General features: G+C 31.6%; 2 protein-coding genes across 7 annotated transcripts; one reads left to right on the plus strand and one right to left on the minus strand.

The window, feature by feature from the left end:
- Positions 1 to 105: 105 nt before the first annotated feature.
- LOC126852977 (exosome RNA helicase MTR4) lies at positions 106 to 5141 on the plus strand. 3 transcript variants are annotated; one of them, XM_050598314.1, is made up of 11 exons: positions 147 to 344; positions 564 to 665; positions 1167 to 1282; positions 1388 to 1409; positions 1499 to 1706; positions 1860 to 2126; positions 2228 to 3059; positions 3176 to 3348; positions 3422 to 3853; positions 4338 to 4875; positions 4975 to 5141. In XM_050598314.1, the coding sequence occupies exons 1-11, from the start codon at positions 268 to 270 to the stop codon at positions 5130 to 5132; spliced, it is 2925 nt and encodes a 974-aa protein (XP_050454271.1). In that variant the 5' UTR covers positions 147 to 267; the 3' UTR covers positions 5133 to 5141. The 3 variants fall into 3 exon arrangements, with proteins under 3 accessions (XP_050454272.1, XP_050454271.1, XP_050454268.1); XM_050598315.1 differs by having other exon boundaries at positions 106 to 178; positions 1167 to 1409; XM_050598311.1 differs by having other exon boundaries at positions 148 to 344; positions 1167 to 1409.
- Positions 5104 to 12488, minus strand: LOC126852984 (FAS-associated factor 1). 4 transcript variants are annotated; one of them, XM_050598336.1, is made up of 13 exons: positions 12290 to 12488; positions 12013 to 12156; positions 11523 to 11591; positions 11156 to 11447; positions 10885 to 11062; positions 10530 to 10806; positions 10275 to 10416; positions 10002 to 10147; positions 9765 to 9919; positions 9490 to 9685; positions 9250 to 9353; positions 5885 to 6197; positions 5104 to 5697 (listed from the first exon to the last, which is right to left on the minus strand). In XM_050598336.1, the coding sequence occupies exons 2-13, from the start codon at positions 12049 to 12051 to the stop codon at positions 5617 to 5619; spliced, it is 1992 nt and encodes a 663-aa protein (XP_050454293.1). In that variant the 5' UTR covers positions 12052 to 12156; positions 12290 to 12488; the 3' UTR covers positions 5104 to 5616. The 4 variants fall into 4 exon arrangements, with proteins under 4 accessions (XP_050454293.1, XP_050454292.1, XP_050454294.1 ...); XM_050598335.1 differs by having other exon boundaries at positions 12013 to 12192; XM_050598337.1 differs by having other exon boundaries at positions 10275 to 10413; positions 12013 to 12383.
- Positions 12489 to 17086: the final 4598 nt, after the last annotated feature.

Here is a 17086-nt window from a genome sequence, read left to right on the forward strand (position 1 = left end):
AAGAGAGACAGAAAATAGTATATCTATCCTCTTCTGTTATCCGAAGTTAGTCAAAGCACCGAGCTCACATGTACGCAGTTCGCGCTTGTGTCTGTTATCCCCTCTGCCACGGTTTGGCGTGATGCGCGTCCAGAATCTGGCATCACTGCCTAGCTAGGTTTTTCTCTGACTCTAGTGTGTATGTAATCGAAGGAATGTTTGGTCTTATGTATTATGTATTATAGTTTTCGCAAATTATCGGAGTAATTATAATTTTTTAAATAAATAATGGCGAATTTTACCAAAGATTTATTTGACGTCTTTGACGAGCACGGCGATGATATACAAATACCGGACATTTCGAAGTAAATGAGTGGTTCTTAATGCATAACCTAATCTTTATATAGAGAAACCTCGTGGTTGTTCTTAATTTTTAATATTATTTTTGTAGGAAATTAAAACAACTATTTTGTATAATTTTTTTTGTTGAAATGTTTCTATTTAAAAAAATAAAAAATAAATTAGCATAAGTTTTTATTCTTATTTAACATAATTTTTTTTATTTAATCTAATCAAATTTATAGGAAAATCGAACTGGATGCTGGAATAAAGCGACAACTTGACACGGAAGATGATAAGTCACTTGTTAAGAAGTTACGGCATGATCCTATTCTGGATGACATCAAGTAAGCCTCCATCTTATATGCTTTAAATTCAGTGTATTTTGTTAATAAATGGAATCAGTTTGAACTTTTTGATACAAAGTAATCCGAGATAAAATATATTGAATATTAAGTATTTGACTATATAAAGTTAACATAGCAATTAAAAAAATCAATTATATTTTTATTATAAAAGAAACTTTGTAAAATCTTAATTGTAAAATTTTATTGCTAAGCAGAGGAATTCATTTTGATGAAAAATCCATGTGTTTATCTATGTAATAATTATAGTACAATTTTTAAAACAGCATATTATATATTATAATAGTATTACACATATAGCAATTAATTTATATTTCTAAACTAAACTGTTGATTATAAATATATTTTATAATATTGCAATAAGTATAATATAGAAATAAACATTTTATAATTTTGTTCAGTTATATTCAATTATTAAATAATATGATATAGAATTGCAAGTGGAATTATAACATGCAACTATATTAAACATTATCTCTTCAGCCTAGAAGATGTGGTATGTCGAATAAAAGTACATAATATAGAAACTATGGAATCTTGTATGCACGAAATTGCAATTCCTCCTGAGCAAGAATATGCACCTTTAGAAAATAAACAGGGTAAACCAATCAAAGAATATAAATTTATACTTGATCCATTCCAAAAAGAAGCAATTTTATGCATTGAGAATAATCAGTCAGTTCTTGTTTCCGCTCATACTTCAGCTGGTAAAACTGTTGTAGCCGAGTACGTATCTTACATTTTATTTTTAAAAGATATCATCTTGAGCAATTTTTCCCAATAACTTTCATTTTATCATATTATGAATCATACAGGTATGCGATAGCATGTTCACTTAAAGATAAGCAGAGAGTAATATATACAACTCCAATTAAGGCATTGAGTAATCAGAAGTATAGAGAATTTCATGAGGAATTTAAAGATGTTGGTCTGGTAACAGGTGACGTTACTATAAATCCAACAGCTAGCGTATTAATTATGACTACCGAAATTTTGCGTAATATGCTGTACAGAGGCTCAGAGGTTTGTTTTATTGTTAAAACTATGAAAATACGAAGTGTCACATTTCTCATTACAACTTAAATATGTTATATAACAAAAAAATATTTATGTAATTTTATGTAATATTTTGTCATATATTTATATAACATCTATTTGTATATATGAATTGTATAGGTGATGCGCGAGGTTGGTTGGGTGATCTTCGACGAAATTCATTACATGCGTGATAAAGAGAGAGGCGTGGTGTGGGAGGAGACGCTTATACTGTTGCCAGATAATGTACATTATGTATTTCTCTCTGCTACCATACCGAATGCACGACAATTTGCGGAATGGGTGGCACACTTGCACAATCAGCCTTGCCATGTAGTTTCTACAGACTACAGACCTACTCCATTGCAACATTACATATTTCCAGTTGGTGGCGATGGTATTCATCTGGTTAGTGATAATTTAGTCTTGGCCGTTTAAGAGCTCGATAAAAAAAAAGAAAGATGTACAATATATATATTTATCTACTACATCTATTTATTGTAAAACAGGTTGTAGATGAGACTGGTCAATTCAAAGAGGAAAATTTCAACAGAGCCATGGCTTGTCTGCAGAATATAGGTGATGCAGCTAAAGGTGACACGAAAGGACGTAAAGGTGGCTTGCGCGCCACGAATAGTGGACAAACAAATATCTTCAAAATGGTAAAAATGATCATGGAAAGAAATTTTGCTCCCGTGATAATCTTCAGTTTTTCAAAGAAAGATTGTGAGGTTTATGCAATGCAAATGGCCAAATTAGATTTGAACACATTAGAAGAGAAGAAATTGGTAGATGAGGTTTTCAATAATGCAATAGATGTTCTTAATGACGAGGACAAAAAGTTACCACAAGTTACGAACTTGCTGCCACTTTTACGGCGTGGAATAGGTATTCATCACGGTGGGCTTTTGCCAATTTTAAAAGAGACAGTTGAGATATTATTCGGCGAAGGTTTGATCAAAGCGCTTTTTGCCACTGAAACATTCGCGATGGGCTTGAACATGCCTGCGCGAACGGTTCTATTTACGGCACCCCGTAAATTCGACGGTAAGGACTTCCGTTGGATCACATCGGGTGAATATATCCAAATGTCCGGCCGTGCAGGCAGACGAGGTTTAGACGATAAAGGAATTGTCATATTAATGATAGACGAACAAGTTAGTCCAGTTGTCGGTAAAGCTATCGTTCAAGGAAAACCAGATCCAATCAATTCTGCCTTTCACTTGACCTATAATATGGTCCTTAATCTTCTCCGAGTAGAAGAAATTAATCCAGAATATATGTTAGAAAGAAGTTTCTTCCAATTTCAAAATCAAGCTGGTATTCCGGCTTTGTATAATAGTAAGTCATCATTTTCTAACGTCGTTAATCTAACAATAAATCATTATTCATTAACATTATATTAACAGTTTAAAAGAAAGTTAATTGTCAACATTGTCTTGGTTCCATTTTTATAGAGATGAAGGAATTATATATTACCTATAATACCGTGAATATCAAAAGATATGATGAGATTTCTTCCTATCATGATATACGCGAACAACTCAATCGGCTGAGTGGAGAGTTTCGATCATTTTTAACGCAACCAGAATATTTGGTTCCATTTTTACAACCTGGAAGACTAGTAAAAGTATATATTTATTTATTACAGTGCATTTCCGCAATCTTGGACAGAATCTTTAATTTGTTCATGCATATTGCAGGTGAGAAACGAGTGTGAAACATTCGATTGGGGCATTATAATAAACTTTAAAAAGAAAAATCCCAGAAATCCAGTAAAAAATAAGACTGTCATTGTCATTGACATTTTACTTCACATATCGAAAAATTCTAAAGAAGGTAGTCCAATACCATGTCGCGAAGGTGAAGAAGGCGAAATGGAAGTAGTTCCAATTTTACATAATTTAATTTCTCAAATCAGTTCACTCAGGCTATATTATCCGAAAGATCTCAGACCGCCTGATAATAGGAAGAGTGTACTGAAAACAATACGAGAGGTAAAGAAGAGATTCCCAGATGGTCCTCCATTACTCAATCCTATTACGGATATGCATATAGAGGACCAAGCTTTTAAAGATATTGTTAAAAAAATTGAAGCGCTAGAAAAAAGATTGTATGCGCATCCTTTGCATAAGGTAAGTGATAAGTATATATATATATATATATATATATATATATATATATATATATATATATATGAATATACAGGATGTCCGTATATGTATATGTGTGTATATATATATATATATATATATATATATATATATATATATATATATATATACAGGATGTCCGATAATTCTTGACACACCCGTAGTGCGAAGGTAGATTGGGTGAAATTGAAAAGAAAAGTCCTGTATCATTTTTTTCTATAGCGCTTAATAATTTAAATATTATATATTATGATTTCACATTTCGACTTTTCTTATATACATCTATCAAGACAGTTTCCATAACATATCTGTGTATATATTTTTACATAAAAAAACTCAGAGTTTCAATATATATATATGCAATATACTTCACTTATTATGTGAGATATCTTAATTGTTCGAAATTTGTCACTGTATTCTTTTCGTCTATAATCTAACTATAAATTTGGTTTTATAATGTTTATAGGATCCCGATGTGAATATATTATATGAACAATTTTTGCACAAGGAAGAATTGGCTGCACAACTTAAGCAGGCTAAAGAAGAATTTAAGCAGGCTAAATCTATACTTCAGATGGACGAACTTAAATGCAGGAAGCGAGTTTTAAGAAGAATGGCATATTGCACATCAGCGGACATTATAGAACTGAAAGGACGTGTAGCTTGCGAACTGAATGGTGCCGACGAGCTATTAATGACAGAAATGATCTTCAATGGTCTTTTTAATGCTTTAAGCGTGCCGCAGATGGTGGCATTAATAAGTTGTTTTGTATGCGATGAAAAATCGAATGAAATGCCTAAAAGCACAGAGGAACTAAGCGGTCCGCTCAGACAGATGCAAGATTTAGCTCGAAGGATAGCGAAGGTTTCGACAGAGGCCAACTTGGAATTAGACGAAGATGCATATGTCGACAGATTTAAACCATATTTAATGGATGTTATATACGCTTGGTGCAAAGGCGCAACATTTTTACAAATTTGCAAAATGACAGATATATTTGAAGGTAACATATATTAGCATGTATATCTTCTTGTATTGAGACAATGATAAATCCCAAACTTTTTCTTTCTCCCTGTATTGATGTATATAAAACACATTTCAGGATCTATTATTAGATGTATGCGTCGCTTAGAAGAAGTGCTTCGTCAATTGTGTCAAGCTGCAAAGGGTATTGGGAATACAGATCTAGAAAATAAATTTAGTGAGGCGATCAAACTTATAAAACGTGACATTGTGTTTGCGGCATCCTTATATTTATGATGCGAAAAAAACTAGTGCCACAAAGTAACAATTTCTGTTTTCTTTTTTGTTACACACGCACACATACACACGCACACACACACATACATATATATATATATATATAGTATATTCCTAGTATATCCCACTATATATCTAATGTATTTATCCCTGTTATTTACATACCCCAGCGATGTGTTTATAAAAAAGACATCTTTTTTTTTTAAAATTGATTAGAATTCGATTTATTCCTGGGAATTTAAAATATATAATATATGTATGAATGGAAAAAACTTTCTCTCTTCTTTTTTTATGAAATAACATTACATTCGTCTTATATGACTCCATCATACGGGAAAAGTTTAGCGTAAAAACGTGTACATATTTGCAAGATAAACAGGAGTCTAATTTGCTGTTTCTATCTCGAAATTATTAAATAAATACATTTTTGTATAATATTTGTGACACTTAATTTCTATATTTAAATTTAATTATAACTTATTATTTATCGTTCTTCTAAAATTACTGTTTCCTGTGGACAGAATTTTAGTTCCATCAAGGTGAGTTTTGAGTCCATTGATGTTAACTAAAACAAATACACAAATATGTTGATGTTTAGTATGTTATAAATATTTTAAATAACATTTCATGAAAAAAAAATTTTTGCTGAGAGATTAGTTTTATTTTAATTTGCATACAAAGAAACAATCTAAAACAAATTACAAATAAATATCTACGTAATAAGAACTTAAATGCTTACATTATCTACTTACATCCCTTCGAGGCCAACTAGACAGGAGTTTATATTCTTCTGTAGGATAACCCTCCACAATAAGAAAATTAAAGAGCGTTTGTAACGGCGTGTCCGATTGAAATTTACGTTCCAGGAATTTCCCAGCTGGAAGTCGTACTCTTACTTTCATTACACCATCGCCAGCTCCCTGTTGCGGCTCAGGTGGTAAACTGGATTCTACAGCTTGTCTATGAGCTTCTTTCCTTGCTTCTTCTGCTAGCCTTTCGTTTTCAGCTTGTTCTTTCTTTTTCTTCTCAAGTTCTTCTTGCATCTGTTTCGCTTCTTCTTTTGCTCTTAAAATATGTTGTAAATATTACACTTATTGTTCAATATAAAATCTCTATATTCTGTGCAAATATTGTCAGGGTTAGATAAAAAATAGTTAAAAAGTTAAAAGTTAAGTTAAAAAGTTGAAAAGTTAATAACTTTTAACTTAATTAATTTTAAACGTATTAACTTTAAACTTAAACTAATTATTTTTAAAAGTTAACTTATTAACTTCTTTTTTTTATACAAATTAAAATAATTCATCAATATTAAAATCCTGAAAATGATTAGTCGTAATACGAATATTTTATTTTTAAATTGTTTTAATTTAGAGTGTCTAATAATTAAAGATAAAATGTACGTGTGCAAGCAAAATGGATGAAATTAAACAGGAAAGTCCTCTATCATTTTGTAAATTTCACAATAATTATTAAAGAATTAAATAAACAGTATTAATGAATGTATGCACATGATGTGACGAAATGATTTCTGCAAACAAAGTCTCATTCAAAATGACTCGAATCTGTTGATAATCTCCTGGCAAAAGCAAATGATGATAAATATCGTAATTGCAGTTAGCATTATGCATCGTTTGCTGTTGCCAACAGATCATCAACAAATTTGTACCATTTTGGATGAGACCTTGTTCACAGAGCTCGTTCTTCTGCTTCTTACATACTCATTCGTTAATATTGTTTAATTAATTCTTTGATAATTATTATATAATTCGTAAAATGGTACAGAGAATTTTCCTTCAGTTTGAATCGCTCTATCTGTACACAAGTATTTTATTTTTGATTGTTTTTAATTATTCACAATTAACCGTTTCGTTTTTAAACACTTTATAATATCTCTATTATAACTATAGTATATTTAAATAATACATATTATTATATAAGAAAAAATATATACTTTTTTATCAAAAATTATTTTATTCCTTTTTTGTACCTTATATCATCTAAATTTAAAATGTATAATTAAAAGATTAATTATGTAAAAAACAATTTTGCATAATTAACTTTTAATTTTTTAATAAATTAATAATTTTTTAACTTTAACTGAGTTAATTTTCGTTTAAGTAACTTTTAACATAAACTTAGCTAATTTTGGAGCTATTAACTTTAAATTTAACTAAAAAAAAAAATTTACTTACCACTACTAATCCTGAGTATTGTACACGCACACGCATACACATACACACATATATGTATGTATGTATGTATGTATGTATGTACGTATGTACGTATGTACGTATGTATGTATATATGTATACAGGGTGTCCCATAATAATCATATCACTTCTCGTGTACAGGTAGAGCAAGTGAAACCGAGAAGAAAAGTCCTTTACTATTTTTTTCTATAATGCGTAATAAAGGAATTATTATTGAGCAAAGTTTCTCACGCGTATCCCTCTCGTCGTTCGTCACGAGGTCAAATTTTTTGTTGCTGTGCAACACTACGAAGCTTGCCGCTGTCACACCTAGAATGTACGTCCTATGGTCCCCCCGCGCCATAGCGGCGCGAAACGAGCTCATTCGCCAATCTTTTTCAATTAATATTTCAATAATTATTGCAAAAATTGCAAAATGATAAAGGACTTATCTATTCAGTTTACTGTGCTTTACTTGCTCGCGAGCGTTGTCACAAGTACTCTGGGACACCCTGTATGTCGTAGGCAAATAGTTATTTTAGAAAAATAACTTTTGATTAGACAAGTGCTATCTGCCGGATCAAATGGCTTTCACCCATTTATTTGTGTTCGAATGCTACTTTTCGAGGCAAATAGTATTTGTCTAAACTTTTTAGGAAAATGAAAATTGTTTATATTTATAGGATAGGTACATGATCGTAGCGCATGCTCTATGGTTACATGCTCATGTTTAAATGTTATATTGTGTGAATAGGAAAGTGTATGCGTGGAGATAGTGGGTTCCGCCCTCCCCTATGAAGGAGAAGGGGGGGGGGGAGGATCGCTTCACTATCAAAAAACTGTCTGCGTTGAACCTCGCTTTGCGTGGAAAGTTGTAAACCCATATAAAATCGTTTTACATTGGCTTATAATTTTTCACGCGAAGCAAGGGGTCTGTCCTTTACAGCTGAATTGCATTAGTTCAGAGCTTATCTTTCTCTTTCTAATATGGAGAGAAACATACTATGTAAAGAACAGACTAAAGGTTTCTCATGAGTAGGGTGGAGGGGGGAGGGCGGAACCCACTGTTTCCACGTTCCATACACTTTCCTATTTATATATTTGAGGTGAAAGCGCTAAATTAAATAATTACCTCATTAATAATTATAACGAATACCATTTGCCTAACAGTGGTTCAGTCAAAATAACATTTGCTTAGGAAAATAGCATTTGTCTAAGAAAATGTTATCTCAACAAACAAAAATAAACAGGCGAAAACCACATGAGCAAGCAGATAACATTTCTCTAATCAAAAGCTATTTTCCTAAAATAACTATTTACCTATGACATATATATATATATATATATATATATATATATATATATATATATATATATACATTTTATACAGGGTGCTTTAAAGTTAAACAATCAAACTTTGTCAATATGTTCTATGAATAACAAGAAAAAAAAGAAGTTTCTTTAATTTTTCAAAATTCCCTCTCTTTCTAATGCAAGATTGATATCGTTGGGGCATTGAATTTAAAAATTTCTTATTTTTAGTTCTGTGAATGCATCATTGATCCTGTATCAGTTCCAATCACGAATCATACAATGCTTGTATAACACTATCGTTTTCATATTTCCCCATATAAAAGTTTAGCAATCTGTAATATCTGGTAATCTTAGGCCAAACAATTGTCCCTTCTTAGAAAAACATCGTTGATCTACTCTTAATCACTCTACTCTAAAAACTCTATATCATAATATATTAAAAACTATCATTTGCTATTTGTGTTTATTTTTGTTGTAATGTTTTAATAAAAACTTTTCAGACTTATGTTAAATAACATTTCTTTTTTTATTTCTACTTATAGAACATATTGGTGAAGTTTTATTGTTTATTTTTAAAATGTCATATATAATAAAGTTCGATTTTTTTTTATTACCTATCAGCTGCCAAACTTTCTTGGTATGCTCTGTCTTGTTCTTGTTTAACTCTTTCTCTTGCTTGCCGTTCTTCTTCAACGCCAATATCAGCTCGTCTTTGTTCCTATATTTTAACAATAATAATTATATAAAATTTGTATTTACATACTTTTGGTTTGATGGAATAATGCAATATGCTTTATATATTTATAATAAATAATAATATTTCTCAACTTATACAAAATAACTACACTTCTTACTTGAAATATATCAACAGCTTGTACCAAGTTTGTTAGTAACTCATTAACTCCCACATTACCATGTACGATAGTAAATATTTCTGTATTAGATCTAGATCTCATAATAATCATTAAAACTGGCAAGGTATCAACATCTATGCTTGATACAGCCAATGAACCAACAGTACCAAGAGTTTGAGTTACAGAATATAGAAACCTAAGAATAATAAGCGCTTAATGATTGTTCGATAAATTCAACTACTTTTTAAATATGACATTATTTGTATAAATTGTACCTCTCTTTATTAGATTCATATGTGATATCCCAACCCCACACTATAAAATTTGCCGAAAGAAGTTGAAGCACAGTTTCAAAGCCTAACAATTGAGTACAAAAGACGTTCGCTAATACACTGTTATCGTGATGCAAATACACAGCTAATAATTTTCTCTGCATAACATAAAAAATACACTTCGGCTTTAAATATTTGTAATAAAAATAGTATTTTTGCAGCGTAAGATCTAAAACAAACCTCTTTTGCTGGTTTCAGACATGATTCCTTCAGAGCATCTTCGAATGTACCAGCGAAAAATTCTGGGTGTGCCGGACCATACCGTTTTTCGAATTGCTCCGCAAAATATAATGTGCCCATGACTTCATCCACTATATTTTCTGGCACTTTTTATAAAAAAAAAAAAGTCTCATTCATTGTTTTACCGATTTTAGGCATATATCGCATCACTTAAATAAAACATAGCAGTTTTATTTTATATACATATATATATATGTTTTAACATATACTCACTGAGACGCTCTACTTTAGTAGACTTAACATCATCTATGAAAATATCGTCCTCAACAGTAAATGTTTCGGGAACATCTTCAAATTCTTCCACATCCTCTGGTTCATCTATGGAACTATCGCTGTCAATCAAATCTATAACCTTCTAAACACAGAGAGAAAGAGAGAAAGAGGGAGACAGAGAGACAAATATTATAAAACTTATATATAAATTTATTGTTGTTAAAAAGAGTGAATTTATCCTTAATAAGATATTACCTTCTTTTCTTCCTTTGCAGGAAGTTTTCCAACAGATAAATCATGTTCGGGATAACAAATCCCACTTTGTGCCAATATTACATTATCGTCCTTCAATGAACTAGGCCAACCTTTCCATTGCTGATTTCGTACAGGTACATCTATTAATGAGTAGATGTCCGTTTTCACTTCTAATACAGTACGTGTCCCAGGGAATTTCAAATTGTATGTTTTATTATGTACTTCATCCTTTACATTCAAAGTGTAAGTTTGAATCATACGATCCGACAGGCTTACTCTTAAATTGAAAAAGAAAAGTATTGTAGCTTTATTATTAATAATCTAAATTACATTAAAGTAAAATTCTACAACTTACGTCTCGTGAGATGAATCACCATCTTGTGATAAAGATGACAGGTACAATGTATTTTCTCTAGGCAAATCTAACGTTTGCAATATTGTATTCGATGTTTGAGGTTCCTTTTTCCAACCATGAAGATATTGTTGACATGGTGCTATATTTGTTTTATACCATATAAATTGCTTAAGATCTTCTAAAAAATATAATCCAATATTAATTATTTTTATTTATGCTAATTATGAATCTATAAGTTTCGAAATTTTTTTTATCAATAATCTACACTTACTCAAGGTGGATAATTCAGACAAATTTATTTTATAAACATTATCAAGATAGTTAATGTGGAATGTAAGCGTTCTATTCCTCATGCAACTTTTAGGTCTACTTGTTCCAGGTTTTGCACTTTCTATTATATCTGCTTTTGTTGTCCCTATCTTTTTTGAGTTTTGTGCAGTTTGTAGCTTTGATGAAGAGGAAGAATGTGGTGTTACTTTAATTTCCTCTATCATTTCGATATCCGAATTCATTTCAGAAGGTAGCTGTTGTGTACCTTGAGGCATAGCTTTATTTATTGCAGCCTATATGAAAAAATACATGTCTTAATATATGAAACTAATTACTAGTCTTGTGAATTTGTTATAATTTATATCTACCAGTAGATCCCAGTTTGTTTCTTCCAAATATAAAATAGCTTCTCCAAAATCATCGATTCCAGTGCACGCCTGCAAATGTGGTATAAAATTAATACTTGGATATCTCTTGAGGCATTTAGAATTTAAGAATTTGTATTTTTAAAAATAGTGAAACTTAATAATGTCTTTGTTATAAGCTCAATAATCTTGATCTAAAAATTTTTCATATTTCAAAAACAAAGATTTATAAAAATGATGTAACAAAGAAATCGACAGTTTTCATGATATTTAGCAATGTTTATAAATTTACAATGTTAACAGATAAAGTCGAATGTGAAAGGTGATATTTGATTGCTCGATCCGTTTCGAGCACTTGTGACAATACCGTAAAAAAGGGAAACAGCGAAAGAAAAAAACTTGCTTCAAATATTCAATTATCACAATGTCATCTAAACGTAACAACCATAACCTAACAATTAACATTTGTTGTGAAGAAAATCAGCTGGCTTACCTGAAAGTCAGCCAGTATCGCATCCCGGTTTTCAGCCATCACAATGAAATTCGGATGCTGAAATAATGCGGGACAATCTCTCGTGCGAGAGAATGAAAGAATGAGAGAAAAAGTTGCGACTCTCACCTTCACTGCTATCTTAAGCTATTGCAAATATGAATAACGATGAGCCATTGACGTCTTAAACCAAAGTCACGAAATGATCATATAGGATATGCGGCGTCATATCATACTATAATCGAATATAATGCAACAGCGCAACACTGCGTATCAGTACCTTTTTGATGTTGGAGCAAAGCCGTTGTTACGTCGACGCTCTTTCTCTCTCTATACCTCAGTTAGTGATGTTACGTCTCAGCGACGCTCTTTCTCTCTCTATACCTCAGTTAGTGAGAAAAAGATTGCTCTCTACTTTTATAGGGCAACCTGCTTCCACCGGCTATACCCCAGGGACGCCGAGAGCTAGGACTAATCTAGTGGATCTAGGGGAATGATGTAGCGCGGAACTATTTGGTTACTAGGAAGTTTCACTAGGTATTTTAGGGATATGGACGCAACTAGGTATACGTAATTCGAAGGTTAATCAGATTTAAAGAATAGACCTTTAATATTATAATAAAAGAAAGATATCGATTATGGTTGCGTTTTAGCGGCAAGTCCGCTTGTATTGCGGGTTCACCATATGCAAGGGGCTTGTTACTTAAGATATATATATATATTAATTAGAAACCGTAAGAGTTAGAGAATTAAGATTCGAAAAGGAACATTATGATAGAAATTAAGGATAGTTAACAAATTGTGGACACTAAATAATAGAGAGTTAGTTAGATCGAATTAATTTATTATGAGAATTGTCTAAAGGATAAGGTCTTTTATTTAATATCAATACTTGATTATATTATGACTCTAAATTTCTGATAGAAAGGGAAGGTTTAGAAAAGAGGTCGAATGTCGCCAGGGCACCGTAATTAGCGCTCGGCAACTAGGTTCAAGGGTTGGGTTGTGTTCAGAAAATTAGATAATAAATTTGATTATAATTTAATCTCCTGTTGTCATTTCTTGTGGGAGATTTTTAAATTGATAGGAAACGCTGCCAGGGCACCTCGATCAGCGCTCGGCAACTAGGTTTAAGGGTTATATAAAGAATTCAAGAAGAAAGGAGGAAGTCGCCAGGGGCACCATAAGCGCTCGGCAACGAGGTCAAAATTTAGGAAAAAGGGAGTCGCCAGGGGCACCATAAGCGCTCGGCAACGAGGTTTAAGGATTATATTCGGAATTTAGGAAGAAAGTAGGAAGTCGCCAGGAGCACCATAAGCGCTCGGCGACGATGGATTTTCGGGAAAAAGAGCAAAGTGTTGCAAGATTAAGTCAGGTTCAAATGACAACAGTAGTATATATATTTTGCATGGAATTTATAAATCTTACTTAGTATTGATATTAGGGTGTGTTTTAAATAATAGTAGGATAATAGATTAAAGTTGACTGACTGGAAACTGTCAGCCACATGCTAATGCTTGACAGAGGATTTCTTATTATTTAGAGGATGAAAAGATAATTAATTGATATTAGGGGTTGTCAGTTAATTCAAATAAAGTTTCTAATATTTATGGAAAGATGGGATTTATAGTAATTGTAAGTACTTACCGTGATGTGGCAGAAAAATCTTTCCTTCTGTTCAAGTTCTGGTCGTACCTTGTTAAGCCCTTCTCTCGTCCTTTAAGACCTCGGTCGTGGATGAAGTAGGCCGGATAAAAGTACACAGATGTATGCACAAAGTTCTTTATTATTTCTTTAATTTTACACAACTTAACACTGAATCGACAATTATATTAATCAAAATGGAATAGTGAATAGTACGCGAACAATGAAAGAATAATACGGAGCAAATACTTGTACGAAATAGTAAGGAAATAGTAATGAATAATGTTAGCTAAGAATAAGTGATTCGAATGTTTGAAGATCTCTTAATTGACTGACCGAACTGAATGTAATGCTATGACTGAATGATCTGAACGTAATGCCCCGAACTGAATGCTCGAACTGACTGCTCCGATTTTACTGCTCCGATTTGACTGTAATGAACGTAATGCTCTAAATTGACTGCCCGATTTGACTGCCCGATTTGACTGCCCCGAAGGTTCGAAATCGCCGGCTTATATACTGTCGAAACAAAGGGTCTTCGGGCCGTGCGCAGCACACGCGTCGCGCTCTGGAAGATTCTTAGAATGATTCAGTGAAGGACTTCTGAGAAGAAAGATTTTTAACAACAATTCTTCTGAGAATTGTCGATCAATATGTTTATCTGACTATTGAGTTTCGGCGCTCGTGGTCGTAGCCGTCGCATGTCCGTTCGACTTATCGCTCGCAATATCAGGTTTCACTAACATGAGGCCTCTTATGCGCATTCTCTTCTTAAGCTTAGTTAATATTTTATAATATAAAATCCTTAATAATATGGTTAATATTTATGCTTATTAATTTATGGAATCATTTGTTCTATTTATTTCAGTTCTGATAATAAGTTGGCAATTTAAATAAAGTTATGGCATTCTATAGTTTATTAAAATATAGATATTTTAGATAACTTATATGTATTATATGCAATGTATATAATTTATGATTCCATAGAATATAAGCCTCTTAAATTTATATTTATGGTCGCTTGATCGATACTACAATAAAGCATATTAATTTTATTAAAATCATTTCTTTATGGAAGCATTCACGCATTATATAATAACCTGTTTTAATTAATATGATTTTAATTATTTATAAAGTATAATTGTATTGGATATAGTATTGAAAGTTTTATATGTGATGTTTTGGATAAAATAATTATAAATATTCAACAAATTATAGTCAACAAATTATTATTATATACGTTTTATGATTCCATAAAGTACGGCGCATTTACTCCTCAATTTAAGAGTGAGTAATTATTATATATATATTTGTCTGTATGATTAAATATTAAAATCTTAAAAGTTAGATATTAGTATCGATATTATCGAGTATGAAACTCGCTCGCAAGTTCGTTCTTAAAGTAATCAGCAGGTTAGTTCTAGAAAGTCACTGCTGTACAACTAGCTAGTTCTAAATAATGCTTCCTGATTCGTCGATCCAAGGAATTCTCAATTCCTTGCGCCATCGATTATTATTACTAAAAGGATTAAAATATATTCAGGTTTTAGGCTAAATAACCATATGGAACTAAAATAATAAGCGATTAATGAAATTAGTTAACAATTAAAATAAAAGCAAATGGATTACATAATTATTCTATAGGTATTTTGTAGGGATAAAAGCGGTACTTAATTACTAGCTAAAATATAGTTTTTAAAATTGGCAGGACGTTACAAGAGCAATCTTTTTCTCACTAACTAAGGTATAGAGAGAAAGAGCGTCGCTGCGACGTAACACCTAGTGGATCTATGGGAATGACGTACGCGAACTAGTTGGTTAATAGGAAGTTTCACTAGGTTTTAGGGATATGGACGCAACTAGATATATGTAATTCGAAGGTTAATCAGGTTTAAAGAATAGAATTTTAATATTATAATAAAAGAAAGATATCGATTATGTATCTAAATATCTAATATATTTGTCTATGTTCAAATAATTTTCAGTTAATTGATATTTTAATTGGGAGGGATTTTTAATTCACGAAGAAGAATTGTTAAATTATGTTGATAACTTTCCTTAAAATGTGTTATATTTTGATATAATTGGTTTAGTAATATAAATTCTAGCATATATGTAAATAGGCCAGTAGGTTTTATTAAGTTTTATTTGTGAATGTTTTGAATATCTTTATGAAATCTATGAGAAAATTTCAGGCGATTTATAATGGCTAGAGAAAAGAAATATATATATATATATATATATATATATATATATATATTAATTAGAAACCGTACAAGAGTTAGATAATTAAGATTTAAAAAAAAATATTATAATAGAAATTAAGGGTAACTAATAAATTGTGGACACTAAATAATAGAGAGTTAGTTAGATCAAATTAATTTATTGTGAGAATTGTCTAAGGAATAAAATCTTTTATTTAATAACAATACTTGATTATATTATGACTCTAAATTTCTGATAGAAAGAGAAGGTTTAAAAAAGAGGTCGAATGTCGCTAAGGGCATCGTAATAAGCTCTCGGCAATGATGGAATTTTAGGGAGAACGGATAAGTCCCCAGGGCACCGTAATCAGCGCTCGGCAACTAGGTTCAAAGATTGGGTTATGTTCAGAAAATTAGATATTAAATAAATTTTGATTTCAATTTAATCTCCTGTTGTCATTTCTTGTGAGAGGTTTTAAATCGATAGAAAACGCCGCCAGGGCACCTTGATTAGCGCTCGGCAACTAGATTTAAGGGTTATATTCAGAATTTAAATGAAAGGAGGGGGTCGCCAGAGGCACCATAAGCGGTCGGCAACGATGGAGTTTCGGGGAAAAGAACAAAATGTTGCAAGATTAAGTCAGGTTTAAATGACAACAGTAGTGTATATTTTGCATGGAATTTATAAATCTTACTTAGTATTGATATTATGGAAGTGTTTTAAATTATAGTAAGATAATAGATTAAATTTGACTGACTGGAAACTGTCAGCAACTTGCTAATGCTTGACAGGGGATTTCTTATTATTTAGAGGATGAAAAGCTAATTGAATGATGTTAGGGATTGTCAGTCAATTGCAATAAAGTTTCTAATATTTATGGAAAGACGGGGGTTTATAGTAATTGCAAGTACTTACCGTGATGTGGCAGGAAAATTCTTCCTTCTGTTCAAGTTCTGGTCGTACTCTGTTAGGCCATTCTCTCGTCCTTTAAGATCTCGGTCGTGGATGAGGTAGGCCGGATAAAAGTACACAGACGTATGCACAAAGTTTTTTTATTATTTCCTTAGTTTTACACAACTTAAACACTGAATCGACAGTAATAACAATTAATATGTTAATCGAAATATAGCGAATAGTATCGAATATGCGAACAATGATCAGGTGCAGAGAGGATGAATGATTCGAAAATGAGTTTGTGAGTGAATGAATTTAATAATGAACGAATAAT

This window comes from Cataglyphis hispanica, chromosome 11 (assembly GCF_021464435.1).
Source record: "Cataglyphis hispanica isolate Lineage 1 chromosome 11, ULB_Chis1_1.0, whole genome shotgun sequence".
Lineage (NCBI taxonomy): Eukaryota > Metazoa > Arthropoda > Insecta > Hymenoptera > Formicidae > Cataglyphis > Cataglyphis hispanica.

What these genes read in the sequence shown, in the direction of transcription:
- LOC126852977 (XM_050598311.1), top strand. Translation starts at nt 268, where the DNA reads ATGGCGAATTTTACCAAAGATTTATTTGACGTCTTTGACGAGCACGGC. An exon ending in CAAATACCGGACATTTCGAA is followed by an intron (nt 345 to 563) that starts GTAAATGAGTGG and finishes TCAAATTTATAG; the next exon opens with GAAAATCGAACTGGATGCTG. An exon ending in GGTAAAACTGTTGTAGCCGA is followed by an intron (nt 1,410 to 1,498) that starts GTACGTATCTTA and finishes TGAATCATACAG; the next exon opens with GTATGCGATAGCATGTTCAC.
- LOC126852984 (XM_050598336.1), bottom strand. Translation starts at nt 12,051, where the DNA reads ATGGCTGAAAACCGGGATGCGATACTGGCTGACTTTCAG. An exon ending in GTCTGAATTATCCACCTTGA is followed by an intron (nt 11,063 to 11,155) that starts GTAAGTGTAGAT and finishes TATATTTTTTAG; the next exon opens with AAGATCTTAAGCAATTTATA. An exon ending in TACTAAAGTAGAGCGTCTCA is followed by an intron (nt 10,148 to 10,274) that starts GTGAGTATATGT and finishes TTTTATAAAAAG; the next exon opens with TGCCAGAAAATATAGTGGAT.